Source organism: Equus quagga, chromosome 9 (genome assembly GCF_021613505.1).
Source record: "Equus quagga isolate Etosha38 chromosome 9, UCLA_HA_Equagga_1.0, whole genome shotgun sequence".
Classification (NCBI taxonomy): Eukaryota; Metazoa; Chordata; class Mammalia; order Perissodactyla; family Equidae; genus Equus; species Equus quagga.
Window position 1 is genome coordinate 112,217,519 of NC_060275.1, and position 25,666 is coordinate 112,243,184.

The 25,666-nt window shown below is 44.1% G+C and overlaps 1 protein-coding gene across 4 annotated transcripts in view; it reads left to right on the plus strand.

The window, feature by feature from the left end:
* The window catches only part of CTNND2 (catenin delta 2), an 881,420-nt gene that overhangs the window by 852,233 nt on the left and 3,521 nt on the right, over positions 1–25,666 (plus strand). For all 4 annotated transcript variants that reach the window (XM_046672368.1, XM_046672371.1, XM_046672369.1 and 1 more), the window contains 3 exons: positions 10,995–11,121; positions 14,946–15,077; positions 20,412–20,485. In XM_046672368.1, the coding sequence (XP_046528324.1) occupies positions 10,995–11,121; positions 14,946–15,077; positions 20,412–20,485 (333 nt within the window). The remainder of the gene's footprint in view (positions 1–10,994; positions 11,122–14,945; positions 15,078–20,411; positions 20,486–25,666) is intronic.

Consider the following 25,666-nt stretch of genomic DNA (forward strand, 5'->3'; position numbering starts at 1 on the left):
CACCTCACCCACCTGGTTGTTCTTTCCAGAAGTCTAGGCGTTATCCAATTAATACCACCTTCTTCCTTATCTCCACTGTATTTAGCAGCAAGCCCTGTTGATTCTATTTTCTAAATACCTCTCAAATCCAAGTCCTTCTCCCATCTTTACTTCCACCACCATCTGTCCCTAGTCCTGATGCAGTTGCTTCTGACTGGCTTTGTGGAATCTGCTTTACCATATTCATCTACTTTCCCTTAAGCGTTCGGAATACGCTTTTATAAATCCAAATCTAACCTTCTCAGTCTCTCAGTTAGGATAAAGCCCCACCCATCTCTTCAGGCTTACCTCCCTCTACCCGCCCCTCAGTCACTTTGTTTCAGCCGCACTGGCCTCCTAGTTCCCCTCGCTCTTCCTTGCAGAGACAAGGCTGTGCCAACCACAGTACCTTTGTACTGCACGGCACAGGTTATTCCTAAGCCAAGAATGCCTTCCCTCCTCTCCCTCCAAGCCTGGCTATTTCCATCTCAGTTGCACTGTCACTTCCAAGGAAACCTTCCCTTCTTCAACTCCCCATCCCTCATAACAACCTGCACTTTTCCTTCATGGCTTTTACCAGAAATGTGATGTGATGTGATCATTTTTAAATGTGTATCTCCCCCGCATATCCCCCTCAGGAACCATGCCTACCTCTCTTTTCTCTCCTCTGTGCTCAGCACAGTGTGAGGTACTTATTAGTGTTTATTAAATAAATGCAACAATGCAGCTGCCCTGAGTTTAAGCTCAGCAGAGGGCGCGTTCCATGCCTCTGCTTCCGCTTCCGCGGTCTGAAGCATTCCGAAGCAGGGTGGGATGTGGAGACCTTGGAGGTTGCGATCCAGGGTAAATTTTGAACTTATTGACCGCTGGTGAGTATTTATATAAAATACCTGGCTTTTCGAATGTCAGGGTCACTTCTGTACTGGAAGCCAGACATTTGGTTGTGTAAACCTGAAGACTAGACTTTGTTCAACTTCACTCCGAATTTAACTTTGCAGCACTAATTGGAACACAGAGGCCATGGTTAAAGATCATCCACGTCAGATCTTTGTTTTAAGGCCTCCAAAGTGACGCCAGGAAAACAAGAGGACTGAACTGGTCTCACTTCAACTTCCCGAGCTGTGTTCTGCATTCTGTTGGTACCAATTAACTACTGGTAGTTAACAATGGGATACTTTCTTGGACTAAATTTCTTTCCAACTTGTCAAATCTTCTCGGTGATGTTGGTTCTTTAGAATTAGGCCAGTGGCAGTAAATTGAATTCCCGAAATGGATTTACTTGATATTTGCTTTTAAAAGGAGGCACTGCAGTAGATTCTTATTCTGGTATATACTGTACCTTTAAGTATCCAAATCAATTTCATTAAATTTCATTAGAAGCACCAGAGCTGAAACAAATGCAAGCAACTGGTATGTCAGGTGGTATTTATTTCTGCATTAAACTGAGAATACTCCCTTTTGGCCCTTAAGATTTAGTTTAAATATTTAACTCTAACAGCTTTTGGAATTGTTGATGGAATTAGTTTTAATGAATCTTTAACAAACAGTTTACCTTAAAAATAAATGGAAGCTTGTTTTATTACAGCAAAGAGAGCTGAGGTTTCATTGACGTGCAAAATCTGGCTTGGTCTTCAATTATGGGGACTGTGACTCTGCTCCTTGGATTTTTTCTGCATAATACCTTTTATTGAAATGAGGATGTATGTATAACTGCGACTATTCTAGAATCTTCTTTCTCCGTTTCATGTGATTACAAATAGGTCGATGCCACTTAAAAATGACTGGAGAACTGGCACAATTTTGAGCCACCAGATTTTTCATAAGTGAGCAGTAGGGTAGCTGGTTACTTTTTTCAGAGGACGGCAACAATTCCTGTTTTGACTTTCGTTTGAAAAATAGGTCCCTGATGAAGAAGTCCTGTTAGTGAATGCAAGTAACAAGCTGTAAGTGTTCTGAGTTGAAGGAGTGGGTTGCTAAAAGCCCAGGGGATTTTCACTACATTTTCTTTATATCTCAAGTCACTCAAAGCAAATTAGAATTGACAAGCTTTACGGGCTGAGCACCTTCAAGGACTCTAAGGCAAAAAAACTTGTATTTGTTACTTCAGAACCAAATAGTCTCTGTATGCCCACTGAGAAATCCTTGTCTAGAAGCCAACTAACTCTTAGAGGATTAAGGCAGTTTCAGAGCTGTTTGAAAAACGGGAGGAAAAAACACCAAGGACTGTACACTGGCTCACAGTGTCCTAGTATATATGTTGGGTTCCAGCTATATTCCCAGTGGAAATAAACAACTATTCTCCTTTGTCAAGGTTAATTATTTGTTGGAGCTTTTGTCTGATTCAGAAATGTCACTTGTCATTAGCAAAGATTTGTTAAATCTAAATTCTAAGTATAGAAAATTTCCAAAACTCGCCTGGAAACAGAGCTATAAATGGGAACGTCACCATTTAGCTTATCCTCACAGCTGTGCACATTTACTAACTGTGTCACCCTCCACCCCACCGTTGTCTAGTCTCAGAGGTCGGAGATCACAGCATAAGAGCAATTGCTTTCCTGCAATCTCATCTCGGGAAGCACACTAGTGAGGATTTTGTATTAACTGCTTTTTCTCTCTCCCTAATCACCAGATCCTCCAAACAACCGTTGAGATACTGACTCTTCCTCTCCACCTTCCCTCTAAGCTCTTTCATATGCACATTGAGCAACATCTGTCCCTAACCCCTTTCCCTCCTCCTCCATCGGCAGTGTCCTCCGTTCCTTCTCCAATTCAGCATTAAGGGTACGGGGGTGCACTCCACGGCTCAGCTGGCAGTGACACGATGCGCTCTGGCAGTCAGGGGCGGAGGAAGTCTTTGAACACTCCCACATGACTCCCTCATTCCATCACACCTAAATGCTCTACACACCTCATGTGGGCATGTACAGCACAAAGACAGCAGTGACACAGGTCATCAGTGCTCCCTGCCCAGTAATGTTCCCACAAGGTGACCCGTTGGGAAACCACCCCCTTCAGTCTGGTAGGCACATTCCAGCAGTAGGCATGGGCTCCTGTACCCAACCCTAAAAGAAACTGGAGCATATCTAATGAGAAATTGTTGCACTCTCCCTTGTCTTCCTTTTTTCCTGGCTCTCCTAAAGATGTGTGTTGGGGAGAGCCGAGTGTATTTGCCGTGGACAGGTGCTTGTGTTTTCTGAGCTGCAGGATGCAAGAAGCAGTAGAGGTGTGGCGGGGTGGGGGGTGCTGGGTGAAGAACATGCTCTGAGAGCTCTGCAGGGAATCAGCACCCATGCAGGGCCAGATGTGGCAAGTATAATGATGCTTCCGAATTATTTACAAGACTGGTTAAAGATGAGGCAGTTTTACATACCTCTCATTGAAACATGGACAGCTGAGAGCAATTTCCATTTAAAGTGGAGCAGGCAAGCCGTAGGCCACTACTTTTTTTTTTTTTTTAGGTACCAGTTTACCTAAACTAACACTGCCTTCAGCCTAGCTGCAAGTATGTCATAAAAGGCAGATATAGCAACAGCAGAAGATGATATTGATGAGGTTGCTCTAAGCTAAAATAAAAAAACACAAGGCTCTGATAACCTTCATTTTTCCGCGAAAAATAAAGTTATAAGGACTGTAAAGGCTGCTGTAAAGCCCGTAACTTTCATTAGCATTTCATTTTACAATAATTAATGCAGATATCTTTAAAGCATTGCATCCAGCTAGCATTTATTACGTGTCTCTGTGCTGCAGGTACTATGCTAGGAACCAGGTCTTCAGAAATAAGCAAGGACCCAGCAAGGGAGACAGACAGGATCGCAGCAGCCTGGAGTATGACCTCATAGCATTTTGTTCGTAGCAGGCAAGGAAACTATAGCAGCATTGCTAAAAACTTCCCCCAATCTCGGAGGCATAATTCACGTAGCAGGAGTGATTTAATGCATGTGCATGGCCTTCCTCCTGTTGCCCTAGCACAGAACTGAGCAGGAAAAGTAAGATTTGACAAGTAGAAAAAGGGATGGTGCTATGCCAGGTCGTGGAGCTGCCTGATCAAAGGTGTAGACGGGTGAAATTGAATCACATAGCCAGTGAATGCTGGGTAATCAGGTGCGATTGGGGCTCAGTGTGGGGGGCACCTCTGCTCTGAGTTCAGGACCTATTTTTGTTCCTGTGGAAGTCAACCTTGAGAATGCCTGATCCGACATTCCCAAATGGAGTGGCAGACTTAAGGGCCTCCTAGGGTTTAGCACTTTAAAATGTATTCTGTAGCCCTATTAGTCGCTGCCACTGCTGTGTAGAAAATCCAAGCCAGTGGTTCGCAACCATGCTATTCATTAACATCACCTGGGGGCTTTTGAAAAGACCAATGCCCAGGCCCTACTCAGAACAATTTAAACAGAATCACAGGGACTGAGGCCCAGATGTTCCTATTTTTAAAATTGCCCAAACTGATTGAGTCATTTTGCCCTTTATTTATGGAAAAGAAACTGAGACAGAGCTCACCAGTAATTATAATCTTAATGTATGCTGGGAGAGAAAGGCTGACACCTGACAGCTTTCTAATTCCCCCTCTCTATCCACAGACCCAAGGTGAACAAGGTTCTGAGCCTTGACAAACAGCTCTCGCTCATCCTTTGCACACAAACCTAACAAATTCACGTTTTGATCTGAATTGAATGTCTTGCACAGTTTCCAGAATAAGAAACTATGTATGGGGCGAGTGTCTGTCATGCTAACCTCGTGTAGACCAGTCTGAAAGCCACTTAGTCACTTCCTCTGAACTCTGTTCGTGGAAGTCTCTTGAGTAACACAGCCTTCTTGGAGCTCTTTACAGGATGGTCAAAAATATAAAATGGAGATTATTATCAATTCAGGAACCTCAAAATACTTAAGGAGAAGATGTGTAGGAACGACAAACAGTGACCACCATGTAGACATACCCTGAAGAGCAGTTGGTCACGAGGCTACCAAGAACGTTACCTTGATTCTTGTGCATTCTGGGCCATTGCAAGTCTTGATGCAGATGGTAGTAGCTTTGGGGAACAATACCATTTCATAAAGAGACATGTCGGGAACTTTAACACAGAAGCTGGAGTTGGTGGAAGGACAGAAAAAGGGTAAGATAAAGAAAGTCAGATTATTCCTGGTGGCAATTTAAAGTTCAATGACTTTGAACTCCTCTTTTGGATTTCTATCTCTATACATTTGGAACAATTTAACAACCTCCAGTTTTAAGTTTAATGTGTTAAAAATAAAAACCAATTTGAAGTGCAGATATCATATCACATTTTTGGCAGCTTGGCTGGGTCTTGTGCTGAAGGGCACAACTTCTCGGTCATTCTGCTGGAGGTGAACGACAGACATGGAAAGAGTTCCTTATCGTCAATATTAAGGATTAACGGCCTTCCCTAGTTACTCTGGCTATTCGTCATTCCATTCCTCTTCCCTGAGCTTTCTTATCTAACCCCTGGAAGCCAAAGGGATGACCTGAAGGGAGACTAAGGTTAAGCACCCAACAGAATAGAATTCAGGAAAAAGCCTCTGGCCTACAGTGAGTTAAAATTTTAAGAAGAAGGAGAGATCAGAGAGGCAACTAATGATTTAAAATCTACATGCCCAGGTTGTATGTGTTTATATAAACCACTTTCCAGCCTTTCTGAGTGACAGTGGGAAATAAACAAATAATAAATTGATTACAGGCTGGCCAGATAACAAGTATATATGTGACTATTTGGATGAAAGGAGTATTCGCTTAGCAGTAACTTTCCCAGAGAAAATATATCTTCATTTCCCTTCTGCTTTAGGAAAAAAAAACATTTTTTTTCAATGGAATGATGAAAAATTTCATGCAATAAAAGATAGGGAGGGTCATGAGATTTATTCTCAAGGTAATTAATTATTCAATATAACTAGAATGAGTGTGGATTGATCTAGCATTCAGTGTTACTCCGTTTTCCATGACATTTGGAAGTACATACCGTAAGAACTAAAACTATAAGGGCCCTTGTGGGCATTGTTGAACGCGACAGTGTTGGGGTTCTTCTTCAGTCATCGCACCCTTCACTCCGCATCAGTGAATGAGAGGGAAGATGGAGATGGAGAAGGAACCAGGTCACCTTTCCTTGTTCCTCCAGGGGTTCCCAGGCTGTGGCTTGGAAAACCGCTCCACTCAAGAGAATTAACTGGGTTTCCACTCGGCTCTGTTTCCTGAAATCCCCCTCTCCCACCTCCATCCAAAGCTTCTGTGCCCACATGCAGACAGTCGCTGGCCATATGCAGAGTGTTTGACTCAAGGGTGGCATTCTCAGTGCCTCTTACACACTGCTCATCATCCTCAGGTATCTGCTGATCCCAGCACCCGTGGACAAGTGACCTGCAAGATCACATTTCTGTCTTGCATTAGCATTCTCAGAATTGGATCTTATGAAGGATTTGAAAGCTTTCTTGGTATGTCCTTAGAAGAGTTCCTTCCTTCGTAAGGAGTTTTATTATTACATCCACTTTCCTGACATTTCCAGAGATGTAAATACTTACATAGTCCCAAAGTAATCTAAGCATCGTGAAATCCGAACTGCTGAGCAAAACATATCTCCAGTCACCTGTAGAAGACAGAGATGCTGAGTAATCCATTGATATCTTGCCAAGTAAAACCAGACCTAGAGTTTGTGCCACATTTATGTCTGGTGTCCCCTTCGGTCTTAGAACATATCAAACAGTAGCCAACATTCTTACTGTGAGGTCCTTGCTCCCCTTTAATGACATAAGGAATATCATTACCTAGTCATGACCCGGGATGCCAAGGTTTTACTTAAAGCAATTTCCTGAGCCACCACCTAGAACCCTGAAGTATGTCTTCTACATTGCAAGTAAGACAAACATAAAATGATCTGCCTCTCTTTGGTCATGTTTAAGGATTTTTGCTGTCAACAAAGCATTCCCTTCAAACAAAAGGAATTTCTTTTTTAAGCAATTTTGTGATTGTTCCCATACATGAGTAATGGTGCATACACTTTGGAAATACTTTCCATCCTGCACATGTTTTCATCTAAGATTGCTCCTTCCCTATCCTTGCCACCACCCTCGGACGGTTGAAAGGAAATGCACAGAAATCCCATGGAGACATTTTCTCCTCCTGCCCTGACTCCTGCCCCTAACCATGACACTCCCACTTTCCCATAAGGAGGATTTGTGCTGTGTGCCCTTCATGCCTCATTACCTCGGTCACCTCCAATTGCCCAGGAGTCATGAGCCATCCATTGTTTCTGGACTCTTGTCACTCAAAGGCTCTGAATAGCCAGTAGTCTGCCCCAATATTCCACCATTCTCCTACCAACCTCCCATCCTTTCCTCCCTTAACCTACTATCTGCTGTCAGCAAAATCTCCTCTATGCATTACCGGCTCCTTCATTTTTTTAATCTTCTTGCTCTGACACCAGGCTGTCCCTCAGGGCATGCCATCCCTACCCCACCCACCTTGCAGCCCTCGCAAGTGATGGTGCTTTCATTTCCCGTCCCTCTCCCAAGTCACTGGGCTCAGAGGTAGAGTAGGAATCCTCCTTGCTCCTCATTGCTCTTTCCAGAAATTTCTCTTCTCCCCACCCTCAAGAAAACCCCCGGCATCCGTCAAGTACCCTCACTCCAACAGTCTATGACCCTCTTCGGATCTCCAATCCACTGACTAGTTTTCTCTCTCTATCTCCTCCACCGCATCTTCACTTTCCTCTCTACCTGGCTTAGATTCCATGGGCTTCCATGATGTGCCCTTTGAATTCCTTTGTCCCTGTTTCCCTCCAACTTACTTTCCTGACCACCCTCATTCAATTCCCTCTGGTCCCCACCTGCCCCAGGCCAGCTGAATGTGGCTGGAGAAAAACAAGCAACCAAGCTGACTAGTTGTCTCATTTTAAATTCATTGCCACATGCTTCAAGTCACCTCTCAGCACCCTGGCCACCCAACCACTTGGCCGTAGTCAGCTTGCTCTGCACTTACCACAAGAACTGTTTCACACCTTCTATTCTTCTTCTTTTCCTCTTTCCTCTCTCCTCCCTTCCCTTCCTCGCTGCTCTTCTATTCTCTAAACTCCACCTCCTTCTCACTCTCTGCAGATGACCTCACTTCTCCTCCCCCACCCCAAGAAAATGTATGAAAACAAGAGAGAACACCCTCATCTTCCTATTACCAAATCTACCCATCTCCTTGCTGCATCTGCAGCTGCACAGCCTGCCTGTCCTTCCTCCTCTTTCTGTGGCCAATGAGCCCATTGTTCACTGAATCCTATCCACCGCCCCTTTCTTAAGAACTTTCCTCCTGCAATTTTTCCCTCTCTCTCCTGCATCACCAGTTTTTTCCTCCTCTATGTTGAGTCATTCCCATCAGCAAACAGAATGCTGCAATATCATCCAGGTGATATATTAGAACATCTCTTGGTCACTCAATCTCCTCAAGCCCCATTTCTCTGCTCCCCTTAATAATAAAACTTTGCCAAAGGCAGTCTGTACTCACTATTTCTCCTTCATCAATTCTTGTTATCTTTTGAGCCCACCTGAGTTAGACACTGACCAATCTGACCAAAGAAAGTACTTTTGTCCCAGTCATGATGACTTCCATCTTCCCAAGGCCAGTGGTCAGTTCTTGGTCCTCCCTATTATTCACTTGGTCTCCTTCTCCTCTATTATGAATCGTCTTTCCTAGTCTTGCCTGACCTCACACCCTCCTGGTTCTTCTCCCAACTCACTCTGTTCCTTCTCAGTCTCCTTTGAACCTTCTGCTTTCACCCTCTCTAAATATCGGAGTGTCTCAGGGCTCGGCTCTTTGTCCTCTGCTACTTCTATTTGCATTCACCTGCAAGGTTTCCATGGATTCTCTTTGCTTTAAATAGTATCTACATGCTGAACTCCAAAATTGTATCTCTAGCCCTGACATCACTCCTGAAATCACAGTTTTCAGATTCTGCTTTATTCTGTACCATCTCCTTCGTGTCCAACAGGCGTGTCTAACCCAGCATGTGACAAATGACAGGATTGGTTAATAATTGGTTATAATTGGTTAATAAGCCACTTCTCTCCCAGTGTTCCATGTCTCAGTAAATGGCACCTCCAGTCCCTGTGGTTCACACCAGAAGCATTGGGGTGAGGTTTGATTCCTCTTTACCACACCCAACAGCTGAGTCATTAGGGAATCCTCCAACATAGAATGCCAAATCTGCCCATTGCTCACCAGCCCCCATCCAAGCCAGGATCATCTCTCCAGTGGAATAGCTTTTTAACTGGTCTCCCTGCTTCTATTCTTCTCTCCCCAAACTGTCCGAGACACTCAGAAGGCTTCTTGCCTCCCCAGTGCCCCCTTGCTCACTCCTCTTCAGTCACTGGGACTTTCTGTTGTTCTCACATGAGCCAAACCCATTCCCACCCAAGGGCTTTCACTTCTGCTCTCCCCATGGCTTGGAAAATCCAGCCTATATCTTCAGTGTCTAGCTCCTTGTCATCCACTAGATCCCTGCTGCAGTGTTCACTTTTCGCAGAATGCTTGCCCAACCACACTCCGTAAACTGGCAACACCAGCGCTCCCCACCCGCATTCCTCCCTCCCCAACCCTGCTTTTTGTTTCCTTTCAAGTGCTTACCAATATACCACATTTTTGTATTAATGTGTTTCTTTCCTTGCCTACTGTTTGACTTTGGGTGGCCTATTAACTTTCTAAGGCTCAGGTTCCTCCTCTGTCCAATGGGGATAAAAATATTATCCAGCCCTCGGGATTGTTGAGAAAATCTTACCTTGTAGTAAGTACGCAATAAGTGCTAGGTAATAGCTTTTAAAATAGCCTATTTCTAATCTTGGCTTTTATACCACCAATCAAGTAGAATGGGAATAATGAGAATTAGATAAACAAAGACACAAATACTGAAATGAGTATGAATTCTGTTCATCTATTTATGTGTGCAATGATTCTTTATAGAGCATTGAGTTCCTTAAAAGTCTAAATATAATCAGAAAAAGAAAGAGCTAAAAGAGTTGAAAATGGTTGCTTCTGTGAAGCAGGAATTGGGGGTGGGGCTGGGCTGGTGTCTGTTTTTCTTTGTAATAAAGTTGGTACTATTTGACATATTACTTTGATGGAAATAAACTTGAATTACAAAAGAAAAAAGACTGGAAGGAAATACCATGACATCTTAGTAGGAGTTCTCTGGGGAGTGGGAGGGTGGAATTATTGGCTATTTTTATTTTCTTCTTTATGCTTTCTAAATTCACAAAACGATCCATAATGTATTTGTATGGTTTTCATAATGAAAAATAGTATATGTGCTTTTCATATATTAACTAGATATTGGAGGTCTAATGGAGGATTAATTGTTAGGATGCATTTTTAAAATGATCTAAATTGAAAAATGTAATTCCTGGGGCAAACCAGAGAACATACCAGTCTAGATGTGAACACTCAGCAACAGTCACGCTGAAGGCCTTCTTCAGGGAAGGAGGTTGGAAACAACATAAAGGAGAGAAATGGCTTCCCCTTCCCAGGATGCTGCTAGGCATTCTGATCACTAACAGACTGGTCCTGGGATCAAAAGAGTAGACACTTTTGGAAAACTGTGAGGTGGTTGGAAAGACGGCCAGACAGAGCTGGAACCAGGTAGGCAAAGAATAGACAGTTTCAGGGTCATCCAACATTCAAGGTGTCATATTTTCATTTAAATAAAAGCTTCTGGCCAAAGCTGGTTTGCAAAGAGGTCATTTATTCCACATATGAGAAAGAAAGCAAGCACTAAAAGCAGGCCTTCCCCCAGGAGGCTGTCTGGAGGGAGCAGGAGATGGGTCTCCATTCACGCTCATCTCTGTTTACATTGATGGCACAGAGCTCCATGATCTCTTTCGACAGACTGTAGAAATGGTTTGCAAATTCAAGTGCTTGGAATTTCGAAATGTCAGGAGGTGAAGAGTCACTCTGCCTTCCCTACTTAATGGGAGCATGCTGTCTATTGCAGGATGGATGGTCACAATATCACTTTGTAGCCTCATCTTCAACCATCGAGAGGGATCGGCAAAGACCCTACTCCTCCTCCCGCACGCCCTCCATCTCCCCTGTGCGCGTGTCACCCAACAACCGCTCAGGTAAGAGATGCCCAGGGCCAGCCAAGCCTGTTCCCTTGGAGACAAGGCCCTTCTTCCCAGCCCCTTAGCTGATTCCCACAGAGAGGAGAACCATCCCGATTCCAACGTTTGCTAGAAATATCATATGAATCTGATGTCTTTTTATTGGCGACTTTGTGTTATGTATACACAGACTCAGAACAAATCTTTCTAGCAGATTCCTAAAAATCTCTAACAGGTGTCATGCGCATGAAATGCGTGTGCTGGACCCACATCCAGTGAGAAACAAATATAAATGAAATTGTCCAGTGTTTGTAAATTGGGGTTTTTTCGTGCACGTTTTTCCAACTCAAAATAGTTTGAGTTATATTTTATTGATCATAATTGGGATAACAGAGGAGGGGAGAGAGGGTGTGCTGTTTCTTCCTTTAGAATGACCTATATTTGAAATATACCCTTGAGGATTTCATTACTATTCTGTATCTGATTAGCTTTTTAATATTACCTTTAAACCAGCTGATACATCACTGATAAATTCCTGGTACAACTAACTGTACCTTTTGTGTCATTCAATTTACTTTTTTCCTAATTTTATCACCTTCTTATTGCTTAAATTTTGAACTAACTTCTCTTATTTACTTGTAAAGGTACTTTATTTTTATACCCTTTTTCAATCACATTATATGAAGCCAAAGGATTAGAGAAAAAATTAAAGGAAAAATATGAGCACATCATTTAGTATATAAGTGGTATAGATTTTAGTGTTGTTTTACTCAAAGTGAAAGTTTTTAAAACTTTTGATTTCTGCATTTGGTTTTTGTTGTGAGAAGGAAGGATGGATATGTAATTAGATATGCACACCCCCCACACACACACATGTAGACTTATAGTTAGGAATAGTTTCTACTTGCTCTTCGCTGCCTTCCTCTATTGAAGAAATAATATTTTCTGGAACTGACCCCGGGGGGTACGGTAGGCAGCACTCCCCAGCAGAGCAGCCCCTCCCCCTTGAGGACGTTGGTCATAAAACTTTACACCGCACTCTACTGTCAGAATGATGAGGAAAATCAGAAATGAATGGAGAATATTTGACTGAAATAAATTACTCTCTTCCAGCCCCATGAAAGCTTATATTTTTAGTGTGATGTTATTGCTGTAACGTTTTAGTCCCACACTAGAAGAGAGAATCAGGAATCTCCCGATCAGGAGAAACTTCCACCTGTCTCAGAAACATGGAGAGAGCCTTTTAAGCATCTTATTTCCATAATCCTTAAAAAGATAAAGAGCGTTGAGTCTGGGAAGCACAAGGATGGTGTCTTTGTAAAAGCTCTAATTATTAAGTGCCAATCAGTGTTAGGAAGATGCAATGATGTAATAGATGGGAAGGTGCCCGGAGAGAGAAGCAGCACTCTCTCAGGCTGTTCCCATCCCAGCCGTTCAGCCAGGGTGCTGCCTGGTTATCTCCTAGGAGAGGCACATTGATGATACCCAATCAACACTTGTTTGCATGGTTTGATTTTTCCTCGAGTGTCATCCTGATTTATCGGAGCCTCAGGCCGCTATGTGTGAGGTCTCAGGAGATAATTACACACCTGAAGTCATTTAATAAACCCCACCATCTGTGCAATATTAGATTCTAATTTCTAAAGCTTTGGTTAAGAGGCTTCAAGATATTGTCTCTTCGTGATTGCCTGGCAGTAACTAATAAAAGGCTAGCCTTTATGCAAGAAGACTAGGAGCTAAGGAGCAAGAGCAGGAAAGGGACTCTCCTGGGAGAGAAAGATGGAGAGCAGAAGAGAGAAGAGAGGGGCAGAGGGTAGAGGAGGTGAGTGAGATGCAGTGGCCGATGTTCTAAAAACATGCAGGAACTGGGCACAGAATCCAGTTGAGTTACATAGAGCAGACATGGTTCGCTTCCTGCCTTCCCATTGGATTTACACCCAGAGATTCTGGTCCTGCTGGCATTGGGTGGGGCTCAAGCATCAGTATTTCTTGAAGTATTCCAGCTATTTAATTCTAATGGGCCGCCAGCACTGGCATCCTCTGAGAGTTTCAAGAGCTGAGCACTGAGCCTCAATTTTGTTTTGATAGGCTTGAGAAGTGGGTGGGGAGCCTTTCAGGAGACGTGGAAAGGATGGGCACAGGCTCCCTCTGTTTACCTTCCCAGCATTTGGCTGTGACTTCTGCTGAGCACTCTGCCTCTTATTTCTGGCTTATTTCCACATCCATTTCCCAACTTGACTGAGCGCTCCTCCAGTTCAGACAATCTGGACATTACTCACGTTTCCTTCTCTCAGTGTCTAGCATAGGGATTTGCACATAGACAATACTAAGTTTGATAAACTGAATCAAGTGGCTTAGACAGTGAAAACAGAGGTACATTGAGGGAGCAAGTAGGCCCAGTGGGCTGGGGCTGAGGGATCCTGCAGAGGGTGTAAATGATAAGCTGAAAGGTAAACTGAGGCTTGATTGGGGAGGAGCTTGGACACTAGCCAAGGAAAGAGGAATTTATCCTAAAATAAGAGTTCCCCAGACTTCCTCAAGCCTTAATAATCACTAAGTATGCTTGTTAAATATGGATTCCTAGGCCCATCCACTGAAAATTCACTCAAAAGGTTTGGGATGGGGTCCTGGAATCCCTAAATTCTCAGGTGAGTCTTAAGGTAAACAAGTTTATAAAGCACTGCCCTCTGGCATAGGAAGCTGGGGAAGGCTTTGGGGCAGAAGAGTTCTTTGCTGAGCTCATATTGAGTTAGATGCAATTGACTAAGCTCCGAATATGAGTGGCTTTGTTGAGGAGCGTGGAGATCGATGTGAAGACAGCCCACGCAGTGGGGAGCACAGCTAGCTGTCTTATTAGCAGCACACATACTTATTACTTCACTTCTTCCAACACTTCTCTGTTTTCACAGTGCTGTTTAGTTGCTCCTAATCCATCTGATCTTTTCAGAAAACTAAACCTCTTTTTGTTTGCTTCCTTACCTCCAAATTCAGCCTTTCCTCTGTTCTGGGACCAGTTTGTTAAAGAATCATGGAATTCCTGGGGGAACCCTCTAATTACATCCATCATTGTAGAAATGGAGACACAAAGTGATAACAGGGCTCATTTCCGGGTCCAATGGGCAGCGAGTGGCTGAGGTGTGAGGTATAGGTGAGAGATTGTTGGGAACATTCATTGAAAGAGCTGGAGCAAGGATGCCCCATCAGGAAAAAGGGGCTGTCTGAACGCCCTGCCCGCAGCCCACCCCAGCAGACTTCTGGAGAAGCGGGTTGGGCTATTTCTGGCCTGCAAATCATCCAGGTGGAGAATTGCTTTCTCTGCCTTTAGGGCAGTTTCTGGGTGACTCAACATTTAAGTAAAACTGTATTTATTTTCATCAGGGATTCTTCAATATCAGCAATAGCTCCTCTGAAACACATCTAATTTACAAAGGAAGGAGAGATGAAAGGGAGGGAGAGAAGGAAGGAGGAAAAGGGACGGAAAAGAGAAGAGAAAAAGGAAGAAAGAAATCAAGACCAATCTCATTCTTAAAACTGTCCCATACACCTTAGGGGGTCATGTCCACACCAGGATGTCTCTCTAGGGAAGATGGCCCTTGGATATAATCCTTAATTACCTGCCTCCAAATCTCATGTCCCCTTAACTATAAAGCACCAAATGACACAAGGAAAGGAAAGGGGGTGAAGACAAGAGCCAAAAGAACAAAAAAATTTCCAGGTCCATGCATACAGATTGACATATGTTCCGCCTTAAGGTGTCCTTATGACCTTAGCTGTTGATGTGAAAAGCTATCCATGCTGTGGAATGACACACAGAAAGTCATCCTTTTGATTTCTTTATGTAGCAAGTGCCCCAGCTTCACCTCGGGAAATGATCAGCCTCAAAGAAAGGAAAACAGACTATGAGTCCACTGGCAGCAATGCCACTTACCACGGCACTAAAGGAGAACACACTTCCAGGAAAGACACCATGACAGGTGAGCTCAGCTTTGTGCATTTCCTCCTCAGAGCTGGTGACTGGATTTGGGACAGGGCAGAGGGCTGGGGCATCAGACTTCAAACCAAGCTTGGCAGCTCAGCAGGACTTAGCAGCTCATGGGTCACTTGAGAGCTTGACAAGGAAGATTCCCAGGAATTGGACATGAGGAGATTAAGCCTGAGGTATAAAAACTGAGCATCTTATTCCTGAAAATAGCTAAGAGAAAATGTACTCTAAATACATTTTATCCTCAGTCCTACTTTACCTCCCCCTTTCCTTCTTGCTTGCTCAGCTCATAACATTCCCCCAAATTGGAGAAAGGAGTCACTGTAGATTTCTTCCTAGTTGGCATAATCCAGGGTGGAGGGGTCCAAGATGGTGGATGCTGTATAACCAAGCTATACTTACCCTTTAGGAATGGAGGGAAGGGAAAGAGGATAAGAAAGGAAGGAGAGGGTAGGAGAGGGTAGGAGAGGGAGGAAAGGGGAGGCAAGCAAAGGAGGAGGATTTCAGGGAAACCCACAGGACTCCCATTGAGACATCCTCTCTTGCCATGAAACCAACCTATTATCATGACAAACTCTCAAGAAGATTCATTAGAATCAGTGACCACAATTTCCCTACAGAGGCATTGATCTTTTATGCCCTTCATCCTTCACTACACCTCTCATCCATTGTGTCTCCTTTCTCGTCAGCTGGGACCCCATGGAGGCCAAAATGAGTGCCCATCACCACCCCTCCAGGATGCCCTCCCAGCCTGTCTAAAAACCAGCCTTGACCTTAACTCTCGTCTAAGTCCATACTGCTTTCCTTGGGGCAGAGCTTGCTGCTCCCATTCATCATCCCTTCTGGACTTCCACAGACTCCCTCCTCCCCGCCCCAGTTCACCCCTCCTCCAAGAAGCAGAAGTCGAGGGTATGGATGTAGAGGGGGTTATGCCTTGCGAGCAGAGCTGCCAGAGCCATCAGAATCTCTTACAGGGGATTCCACTCCCTTCTTTGCTTATGGATGCAGAGATGGGTCCCTCCTGCAAACAGGCCGTGAGGAATAGGTCTTTAACAGGACAGGGCCAGATCTAGGTCATTCATAAAACTGGAGTGTGAGGGGTGCAGTCCTAAACAGACACTGAGAACCTCTTATCAGAAGAATCTTAAAAGCATGAGGCGCATTTCTCTGATGTGATTTAGGTGTAGACCTGCAGGGAAGCAGAATAGACAAATTGGATGATTTATTGGGATGTCTTCCTGACCCAGGATGTCTAAGATAAATTTTTCTAATGGTAAATGTATTTACCCCAGAGGCGGTGTTTTCCGTGGTAGCTGCACAGCTGCATAAGAAAAGCATAGTAAACAGATGCTTAGGAGCCTCACCTCAAGTCAGCACTCTGCCTCCATGTGCAGACCCTACAAGGGAATGTCTCACTCTTATGCCTGAACGTCTCCTGAATGGGAGAACGAAACTCCTTATGTAGGACCCTTATTATTCTCATTGACTGGTTCTTTTTTTCCCCCATACATCTTGCCCCCATTGTAGATGAGCATGAACAAAGGAAATTAGCAATCTGAATGCCGAATGCCTAGAGTCAAGACATTCTGTAGAGAATCTAATTTGTACTGATTACTCCAGAATAGAAGTGACACCAAAGTCACCTGACCCATTCATTTTGCTACTACTATTGCCCTAGGTAGCCACATCAGTGGCAGTCTGGATGGCAAATTGGGATTATAATTACAAGAATAATTGTGAAATTGACTGCATTGTTATTTAAGTTTGACTTTTTCTTTAACTCTCTTGCCCAGTGAACTCATTCAAAAGGCTTTTAAATGTTGGTGTGTTGGTGTTGAAATAGTTCCAATGGTACATGATCATGCCCTGCAGCCGTAATAAAACCTAAAATGTTTCTGATGTTTAATATTCCTAGAAAATGGCAGGGGTTTTGACAACTCCAGTATTGAGATATATGTAATTCTTCAAACTTAGTTAGAGGCTTAAACAGCTTTGCTCTAACTTACTTAAAAATGCAATTCAAAACTACACTATCCATCATGTAGCAAGCCCAAAAGAGCAATAAGATCTTTATTGAATAATTTGTTTATACAGGAAAGTTCGCTTTAAGCCAACAAATACTATGTAAAAGTTATTAGTATCACAGTGATAGTGATAGTGACAGTGGCGGTGGTTGTGATGGTGGTGGTCATGGAGGAGGTGGTGATGGTAGAGAGGGTGGTGGTGGAGGTGGTGGAGCTGATGGTACAGGTAGTGATGGTGGGGGTGTTGGTGGTGAGAGTGGTAGAGATAATGATGTTGGGTGTTGGTGGTAAGACTGGTGGTTATATTTGCCACCTTCTCCGGTGGCATAATAAATTCCCAGCCAAGCCAGGTGGGAGCCAACATTTCATACAGGAATGCAAAGGATGCATTGCCAACCCCCGATCTACCGCACTTTAGTAAATGCCCGTCATTCGGTGCTTACTTGCAGATCAGATTTCTTATGACATCCACATCAAGAGCAGTACCTTTTCTCGTTAATGAATAAATCCAGGGGACACCTAAAGTTCAGTGCAATGAAAAGTACCTTAAAAACTGCTATCTTCCTTGTTTCTGAGGCATCAGAGGACATCCTACCTTTTCCCCCAAAAGAAACATTCCCTCTGCTGTGGGAAAACCATGGGAAACTTCGCCCTCAAAATGCAACATGGAAAAGTGTAAAGCAGTTCCTTGCATGGGTTATAATTTCCTCTACTGAGCACTTAGAAATGCAGATCCATTTAGGTTTCCATTCCAGCTTCCCTCACTCACCTTTTCTGGATTTATTTCCTAGCTTAGATGGAGTCTCTTAAAATGTCCTCTCTCCTTAGTGTGTCTCTGCCACTGAGGAGCCCTCAGAAAGCCAAAGTCAGCTGTTCACCGAGGCACGCAGGGCTGTTATAGCTATTTCTTATGGTCATGATTCCCTAGGAACATTACGTGTTCAGAAGCACGCATCAGAGAAGAGCTGTGTGATCCCAGCAGCTTCATGGCCTAACTTTAAAATTCACCCAGGAGATTTTGCCCTCCCATCTGAGCTTCCCAAATGCTTTTACATCAAATGGTCTTTTCCGTTTTTGTCAGTGTCTTCTTATGCCTTTTATAGCCGTTCTAATCTTCAGTAGGTTGATTCAGTTGGAAATTTGGGCCTATCCAAAAAAATAAAGGCATTTCCCTATGAGTCTACTCTGAGCTCAGACAGAGCGTCCATGAATACATCTGCTTCATGTGTCTTCAAAGGCCAAAAGTTCAATCTCAACTACACAGCCTCCAATAAACAGGTGAAGTGGGCCAAATAGCAGGAGGAAAGAACTTGCAGTAGAAACCTCTTTTGGTCAGAAGCCACAAACAGGACAGGGAGGGAGGCCAAGGCTATAATAGTTCATGTTCTTAAAAAAACCATTTTATTCTGAGTAACAGAAAAAAACAAAATTTCACCTTGTCCTTGCAGTGACATTTTCCAACAGGAAATTATAGCTCTGGAGGTCGATTTTCTAAGGTTCACTCATTCATTCATTTGCTCAGCAAACAAAGCACTCATTCTAGGAGCACCTACCAAGGCCAGACACCATCCCAGATGCTGGGGATACCAACAAAGGTGGGAGGACAGACTGATCTCTGCCCCTCCGTGGCAGATTTCTGCCTTCTCTGTTTCTGCCCTTGTATGCAAAAGCAGGTAATACACAAGGTAAACAATAGAACAAGCTCGCCAACAAGGTAATATCACATGATGTTGAGTATGAGGGAGAAAACGAACGGGTTAATGAGATAGAGGGTGCCAGGTTAACTAACATGGTCAAGGAAGAGACATTTGAGCCAAACCCTAAACACCAACAGGGAGCGACAGTCCAGACTCTGGCAGAAGTGAGTTCCAGGGAGCAGGATCAGCAAGTACAACATCCCTTAAGCAAAACAAACTTGGCACGCTCGAGCAAGGAAAGAGAGCCTGCATAACCAGGGCTCTCTGAACAAGGGAAGAGGGGTGGGAGTTGCTACATGAAGTTAGGCAAGGGCCAGATCATGTGGAGCCTTGTAGACCATACTGGGGAGCTTGAGATTCACCATAATCACAGTGGGCAGGGCATTGGAGTATTATAGCAGAGGGAGTGACATGATCCAATTTGTCTAACCAGACAGTTACTCAGCTGTTGGGAACAGGATAGATGGAGGAGCAGGGCCGTTGAGGGGGAGTCTATTAGCAGCGGTCCAGGCAAAAGATGGTGGCTTTCACAGTAATACAGAGACAGGAGTGCTGTGCGTTCAACCAGAGAGTATATCAGAGTGCTCTTTAAAATTGACAATGGGCTCTTAGTTCTCACTTTCTAAGCAAAACTTCCCAAGAAGAGTTTTATTGCCAAACTCTTAAGTGCTTTTAGCAATAATCATGGTGGAGTGATAGATTATTCTGACTTTGTGTCTAGAGTGGCCTGTATCTGTGAGAGACTATATATGATGTGTCATCCTATTTCATTATCCTGTAGATACTAGAAGCAAATGATAAGTGCTTCTTTATTTCTAGAGTGTTTTGTACCCCACTGACACTCAATAAACAGTGTTTTCCTGAGCTTTCTTAAACCATGACCTGTCAGCAGCTACGAGGGGAGAGGTGCCCTCAGGCCTTCCTCTGAGCCTTTGGCATGAGCTTTGAGGGTTCCAGGTGAGAAAGCAGGCAAACGGGCACCCTTCCCAGGACATTGGAAGCTGCTGGCCACTGGAGGAGACCTTCCTCCCTTTCAACTAGACCACAAGCCGGATGGGGGGCTCCTGGACCTGTGTCTGGCAGGATTCTAAAGCTGCAGCCACCCAGTCGTACAGGGCAGCTGCCCGTGGTGCTTCCTCCCTGTCCTTGGGGCCTTCGAGAAATGCACTGTCTGAAAGATGATCAAGCACTCCTGTGACCTCAAATTAGAAATTTCACTCTTGTCATTCTCCAGCTTCAAACTAAGCTGCTGATACAGACTCCTGCATGCTTCAGTGCAGGTGACAAGCTTTTATTATTCGCCAGTTTTCCCCAGAAAAGAAGTCAGTAAAGCTGGCAGGGTGACCATCTGTTTGCTGACCCTGTCTACAGTCTGAGCATTATCACAAGAGGCCTACATGCAAGGGGGATTTTGTAGAATAACTGTTCTTCTTTCTTAATATCTGTATGTAAAATGAAGTGTTCAGGGCCAAAGAATTCCTTCTTCTCGGAACGGTCCACGAGAAACCAAGCTTTGTTAGGGCAAGAACTCGCCTCGATAACCATTATTCCTCATTGGAAATCTTGCCTTCTTTGTTAATTTTTTTGTTCCCCTTTTGCTTTCAGCTCAAAATACTGGAATTTCAACTTTGTATAGGAATTCATATGGTGCGCCCGCTGAAGACATCAAACACAACCAGGTAAGGGAGACGCAGCACATTTGTGTTGTTTTTCCCTTGAGCTCATGTGAAATTTCCTGGAATTGTAAAAAAATAAGTTAACTTCTATCTTACATGCATAAAAAACTGAAAAAGAAAATAATGTTCCCTGTTGCTCTCCACGCACGTGTAACATACATGTTGTGTGGCAGGCATCAGAACGGCCCCAAATCTGAAGACAATTTTTGATTTCACTACGACCACGTGCTTCATCTGGTGGTGGAAAGCAAGTTCTCTGCTATGATGCAAAACTAAAAGAAAGCCCAATTACTCGAGTATAAGATGCCAGTTACTAGACAAATTGTCTAATTACTAGACAGGGATTAAGTAGCTCTTGTAACCCAGCCAACTCTCATTCAGAAGAAAGCACTCATTATACATGATAGTTATCAATAAAATAGACACATCAAGTTCAATATAAGCAGCTAAATAGAATGCGTCGTAAAATGCTTGCTACTCAGTCTAGTTGGGGAAGGCGGCATCAGCATGCCGGAGCGTGTTAGAAAGGCGGAAGAGATTCTTCTCTGGCCCCTAACCCTAACCCATCCAAGGTCTTCTGCATCAGAGCTGCATTTTATCAAAATGTCTAGGTGAGGGGCTGGCTCTGTGGCCAAGTGGTTAAGTTCACGCACTCCGCTGTGGCGGCCCAGGGTTCAGATCCTGGCTGCGGACATGGCACCACTCGTCAGGCCACGTTGAAGCAGTGTCCCGCATCCCACAACTAGAAGGACCTGCAACTAAGATGTACAACCGCGTATGGGGGGTTTGGTAAGATAAAGCAGAAAAGAAAAAAAAAAAGATTGGCAACAGTTGTTAGCTCAGGTGCCAATCTTAAAAAAAAAAAAAAATGTCTAGGTGATTCATGTACTTGTTCAAGTTTGAGGAGTGCTGGACAGTAGATACTTAAAGGACTGATCTAAATTTGTGTCTGTGTGTGTTTTATTCGGCAAACATTCACTAAGGCTCCTTTCTTCTGTGGTTCTATGGGAACTTTCAAAGCAAAGGGCACAGCCTCTGCTCCTTCTTCCCCCCGGGCCCCAAAACCCCATCTGGTCATCACGGAAACACCAACATTCCTCATAACTGTTGGCTACTAATAACGGTTGCCAGAACTGTCTTCTGCTGATGGTCTAGATTCCTGCCATATGTTAGGAAAGTCGGGCTGAAGAGATGAACCTGAAACTTGTTGGCTTGATCACAAGAACCAGATGAAAGTAAACATGGAAGAGAAATGTGTTGTTTTGAACATTACTAAACACCCAGCAGAGCAGCATCTTTGAAAAGGAGAGAGTCCCCGTTCTAGCCGGTAGAATGTCCTGTGCAGGACCATTTCCAAGAGAAGAAGGAGGAGACATGAAAAGTATCTCCTCAACCTTAAATTACTTTTTTCTCTAATCAGCCGTCAACAGGAGAAATGATAGTGGGTAAAGGAGTTATCCTTTGCCCTCAATTTTCCAGTCCATGTGCAGCCACTCTTGAAGGCATCTGGTGTTGTCTGCAACCCCCTAGTGAACGCCCAGGCCCCGCGGCCTGCCTGACATCTTGCTAACATCTACTTAGCCTCCTTCAGTTCTGGTCTTTGCTCAAAGCAAAAAGGCCAATGGATAAAATAGGGGCATGAGCTCTAGACAAGAGATCACCAGGAACGGCCCCGAACTCTTCATGTGTCAACATGCCTGCCCAAACATAAAGAAAAATGGAAACAAGATGTATTGGAAATGCCAACTCTGTTTACGGACATCAACCCTTTTTATTTTAGCAAGTACCAGGTACAGCAAAATATCTTTAGCTCTCAAAGTGCTTGTCATGAAGTGATAGGACCCTGATTTTGCATCCGAGAGCATAAGATTAGTCTTTAGTTTCTGCAAGTTGAGAGAAGCTCATCACCAGAATGGTCTTATTCTGCACTAGCCTTTCTCTCCAGGGAATTCTGCTATCATTGACAATGAAGAAACGCCTGGTGTGGCCCAGAGGTCCATGGCATCTCAGTGTGGCGGCAGTCTAGATCTGCTTGCAATTTAGATGTAGAGGATAGTCCAGAATGGTTCTGGGGGCACATTCTTTTCACGTAAGCCTCTTCTGAGCATTTAAGCAAATTAGAATTAACGCACTAAGATGGCATCCCTGCTGTGACAGTGAGCATAGCCTATGGTAGCGTTTTTCCCAGCATGCCTCAGAATGCACTCAACACAGCATCAGTGTGAATGTCAAGGCCACAGTGTCTCAGGAATGCTGCTGAAACCCAGCCGGTATGGAGGGCAGAGTCTGTGCCACTTGTCAGCACAGGGGAGACATTGCAGGCAGGTGACAGGCAGAGCTGATTGACCACCTGTGGTGATAGCTCATCATTATTCCCCTAGCGGGTCAAGCAAAGGGAGAGCTGGGTGACTGGACTGCTAACTCCATTCTGATATCAAGCAACACTTTTAAATGTTCACCAAAGAGAGTTGCTTTCTCCCTAAAAAATTTCCAAGGAAATCATTATGACACTCCAGTGAACTCGGGAAGAAGAGAATGAAGCATTTTACTTATTTTGGACTATGTTATTGGAATAAAATTTGTCTCCACTTTCAGCTTTCCCTCCTGGGAACTCAGTAAGGTATGACCGTCCTAACCACTAGAAAGAGGAGACAGTTTGATTCTCTTCCAGTTGGGTGGATCTAGAGACGACCTCATACACAGCATCTGTGATTCGGATTCTCTGGCCGTGTGGGCATGGCTGGCCATTCCAGATGGAATGTTTTCATTTTTAGAACTTTCCTGGACCAAAAGTGACCTCTTAACCTTGCAGCTAGTAAAGGCCCACCTTGAACAATTTAAATCGGAGGGATGCACTGGGATCCATTCAGTTTTAGTGTCAGAGCTTGTCCTCTATTGAGCGCTCTCATCTCCTGGGGGTCTTAGTCACCAGCTGGGCCTCATGAGCTTCTTGGAGGAGGCTGCACAATGACTCATCTCAGAGAAGAAGCAGCTCACTGAGGGAAACTGGTTTGAGGTAGATCTCGAAGAGGAAGTAAAAGACAATGAGAACTGAGAGTGAGGCAACAATCCGGATGCACGGCCAAGCGAGGGCCGGGGGCCGGGGCAATAGCTGTGAGCCAGGCTGTGGTGCTCCCCATGTGACTACCTGGGATTCCAGTCGCATTTTCAGTAAATTCCGAGCTTAAGGACTCCTAGAAGAAACAACCATTAGTGTGAAATAAGGTTTGTGATTTTCAGTTTTTATGTCTCGGGTCAATAGGTCACAGACATCATTTTAAGAGTTAACTACTTAAACTCCAAAAATCCTATTGAGCTTCTACCAGTCCATCCCATACTTACAAAGAAAAATACCATAGTTAACTGTACATCCAGCTGGCAACAGAATTTTTGTTCATAAACTATAAACAAAGGGGTTTGATGTTTCGATGACCAGTATTCAAATTATTACTGATGGCAACATAAACAGCATTGTGAGTTCCTAGCTGATGTCCTCAGTCCCGCCACCAGGTAGGCAGGACAGATAAAATTGCCCCCAGAGATGAGAACATTGAGATTTAAGGAGGATAAGGGTTTGCCTTCAGTCACCCAGCTAGAAAGAGGCAAGGATTCAAACCTGGTTCTCCTCCCTTCTTGACTTATTTGCCTCCTTTATGCCAATGGTTCTCAAATTTGGCATGAGTCAGAATCACCTGGGTGGCTGATAAACACAGATTACTGGGACCTAACTCCAGATTTCTGATTCGGTAGGTCTGGGGTGAGGCCCCAAAATTTGCATCTCTAACACATTCCCAAGTGATGCTGATGTAGCTGGTCTTGGGACCACACTTTGAGAACCACTGATCCTTGCACGCAGCCTCCTTCATTGTATATTAACACACTGAGTCTTCAGCTTTCACCATGTGGTAAAGTTTGAAGATCTGTAATGAGCAGCTATTTCCCTTGCATTAGAAATAAATCCAATTTGTGGGCAAACTCAATGAGGAATAAACACAAAGTCTTCCATCATTATGCTAACAGATTGGAAAGGGGAAAAGTGGCGCTGTCCTTTATAATTTAAACTAAACATTCTACTACTGAGGAAAAAGTTCAGCAAAGATGATTTTATGGGAGCAGGAGCCACAGGACAGAGCACCAGGAGCGTGGGTCCTAGTGATCCCCATGTGAGCTTGCTGGTCACAGCTCCCCTTCCCTGAGAGGACACTGCCTTAAGGCAAAGCAGGCAACACCCTCAGGCCCCTTGGCTGTGCCAGGGCTTCTCCAGACCACAACAGATGCTCAAATTCAGAATACATCGCTGCTATATGTGAACATCATTCTACTTCTTTCATAGAAGTCTGGTTTATGCAAACTGTATCACATGAAAAAATGCATTTATTTTTACCTCCTTTATGGGAGGGCTTATATTTGGGAGCATTTTGTCTGCCTAATTTTGAACACTGTCAGATATTCCCTTAGAGTAAATTATAAAAAACAGCCAACATTCCTGCCCTGTGAATGTACATCCACACTACCAGGCCAGTGAGCAAATTCAATCCCTCCAAACACAGCAGCGCCGCCTGTCACCCATCCTGGGTAATTCGTTTACACACACTCTCAGAACTGCAGCACTAAACCTTAGGAGGGATTGATATGACACTTTATGAATGATGCAGATAAATTGAAGAAGGTAATTCGCAAGATAAGAGACTAAAATAAGCTGTGCCTAGCCCCAAAATGTCCACCAACCAGGGAGAACATGGCAATGGTAAGAAATTTGAAACACGTAGTACAGACAAATGAAAGAAGCAGCCACCATGGAGGAGACTCACAAGCCTTGAGAGTGACTTCCCCTGAAGACCTCCTTGTCTTCAACACCGCTTCCTCTGGCCACTGAGACCAGTGCAAATAAGTCAGACATCTTCTTGGTCTCCTTTCCCACTGGCCTCCCTTCTTATCATAGAGCCTGGAGTTAACTCCATGAGGCTGACCCTGTGTGGTTTGGCTGCCTTGGCTCAACTGAGACTGTGCTAGTATGGTGGACAGAACATAGGCTTTGGAGTCAGCCAGACATGTGTTCAAATTCCAGCTTCACAACACCACTAGCCGTGACATCCTGGAGACATTTCTTAGCTTCTCTGAGCTTCAGTTTCTTCATCTAAAAAGATGAGAATTAGATGGGTGGATGAATGGATGGATGGATAG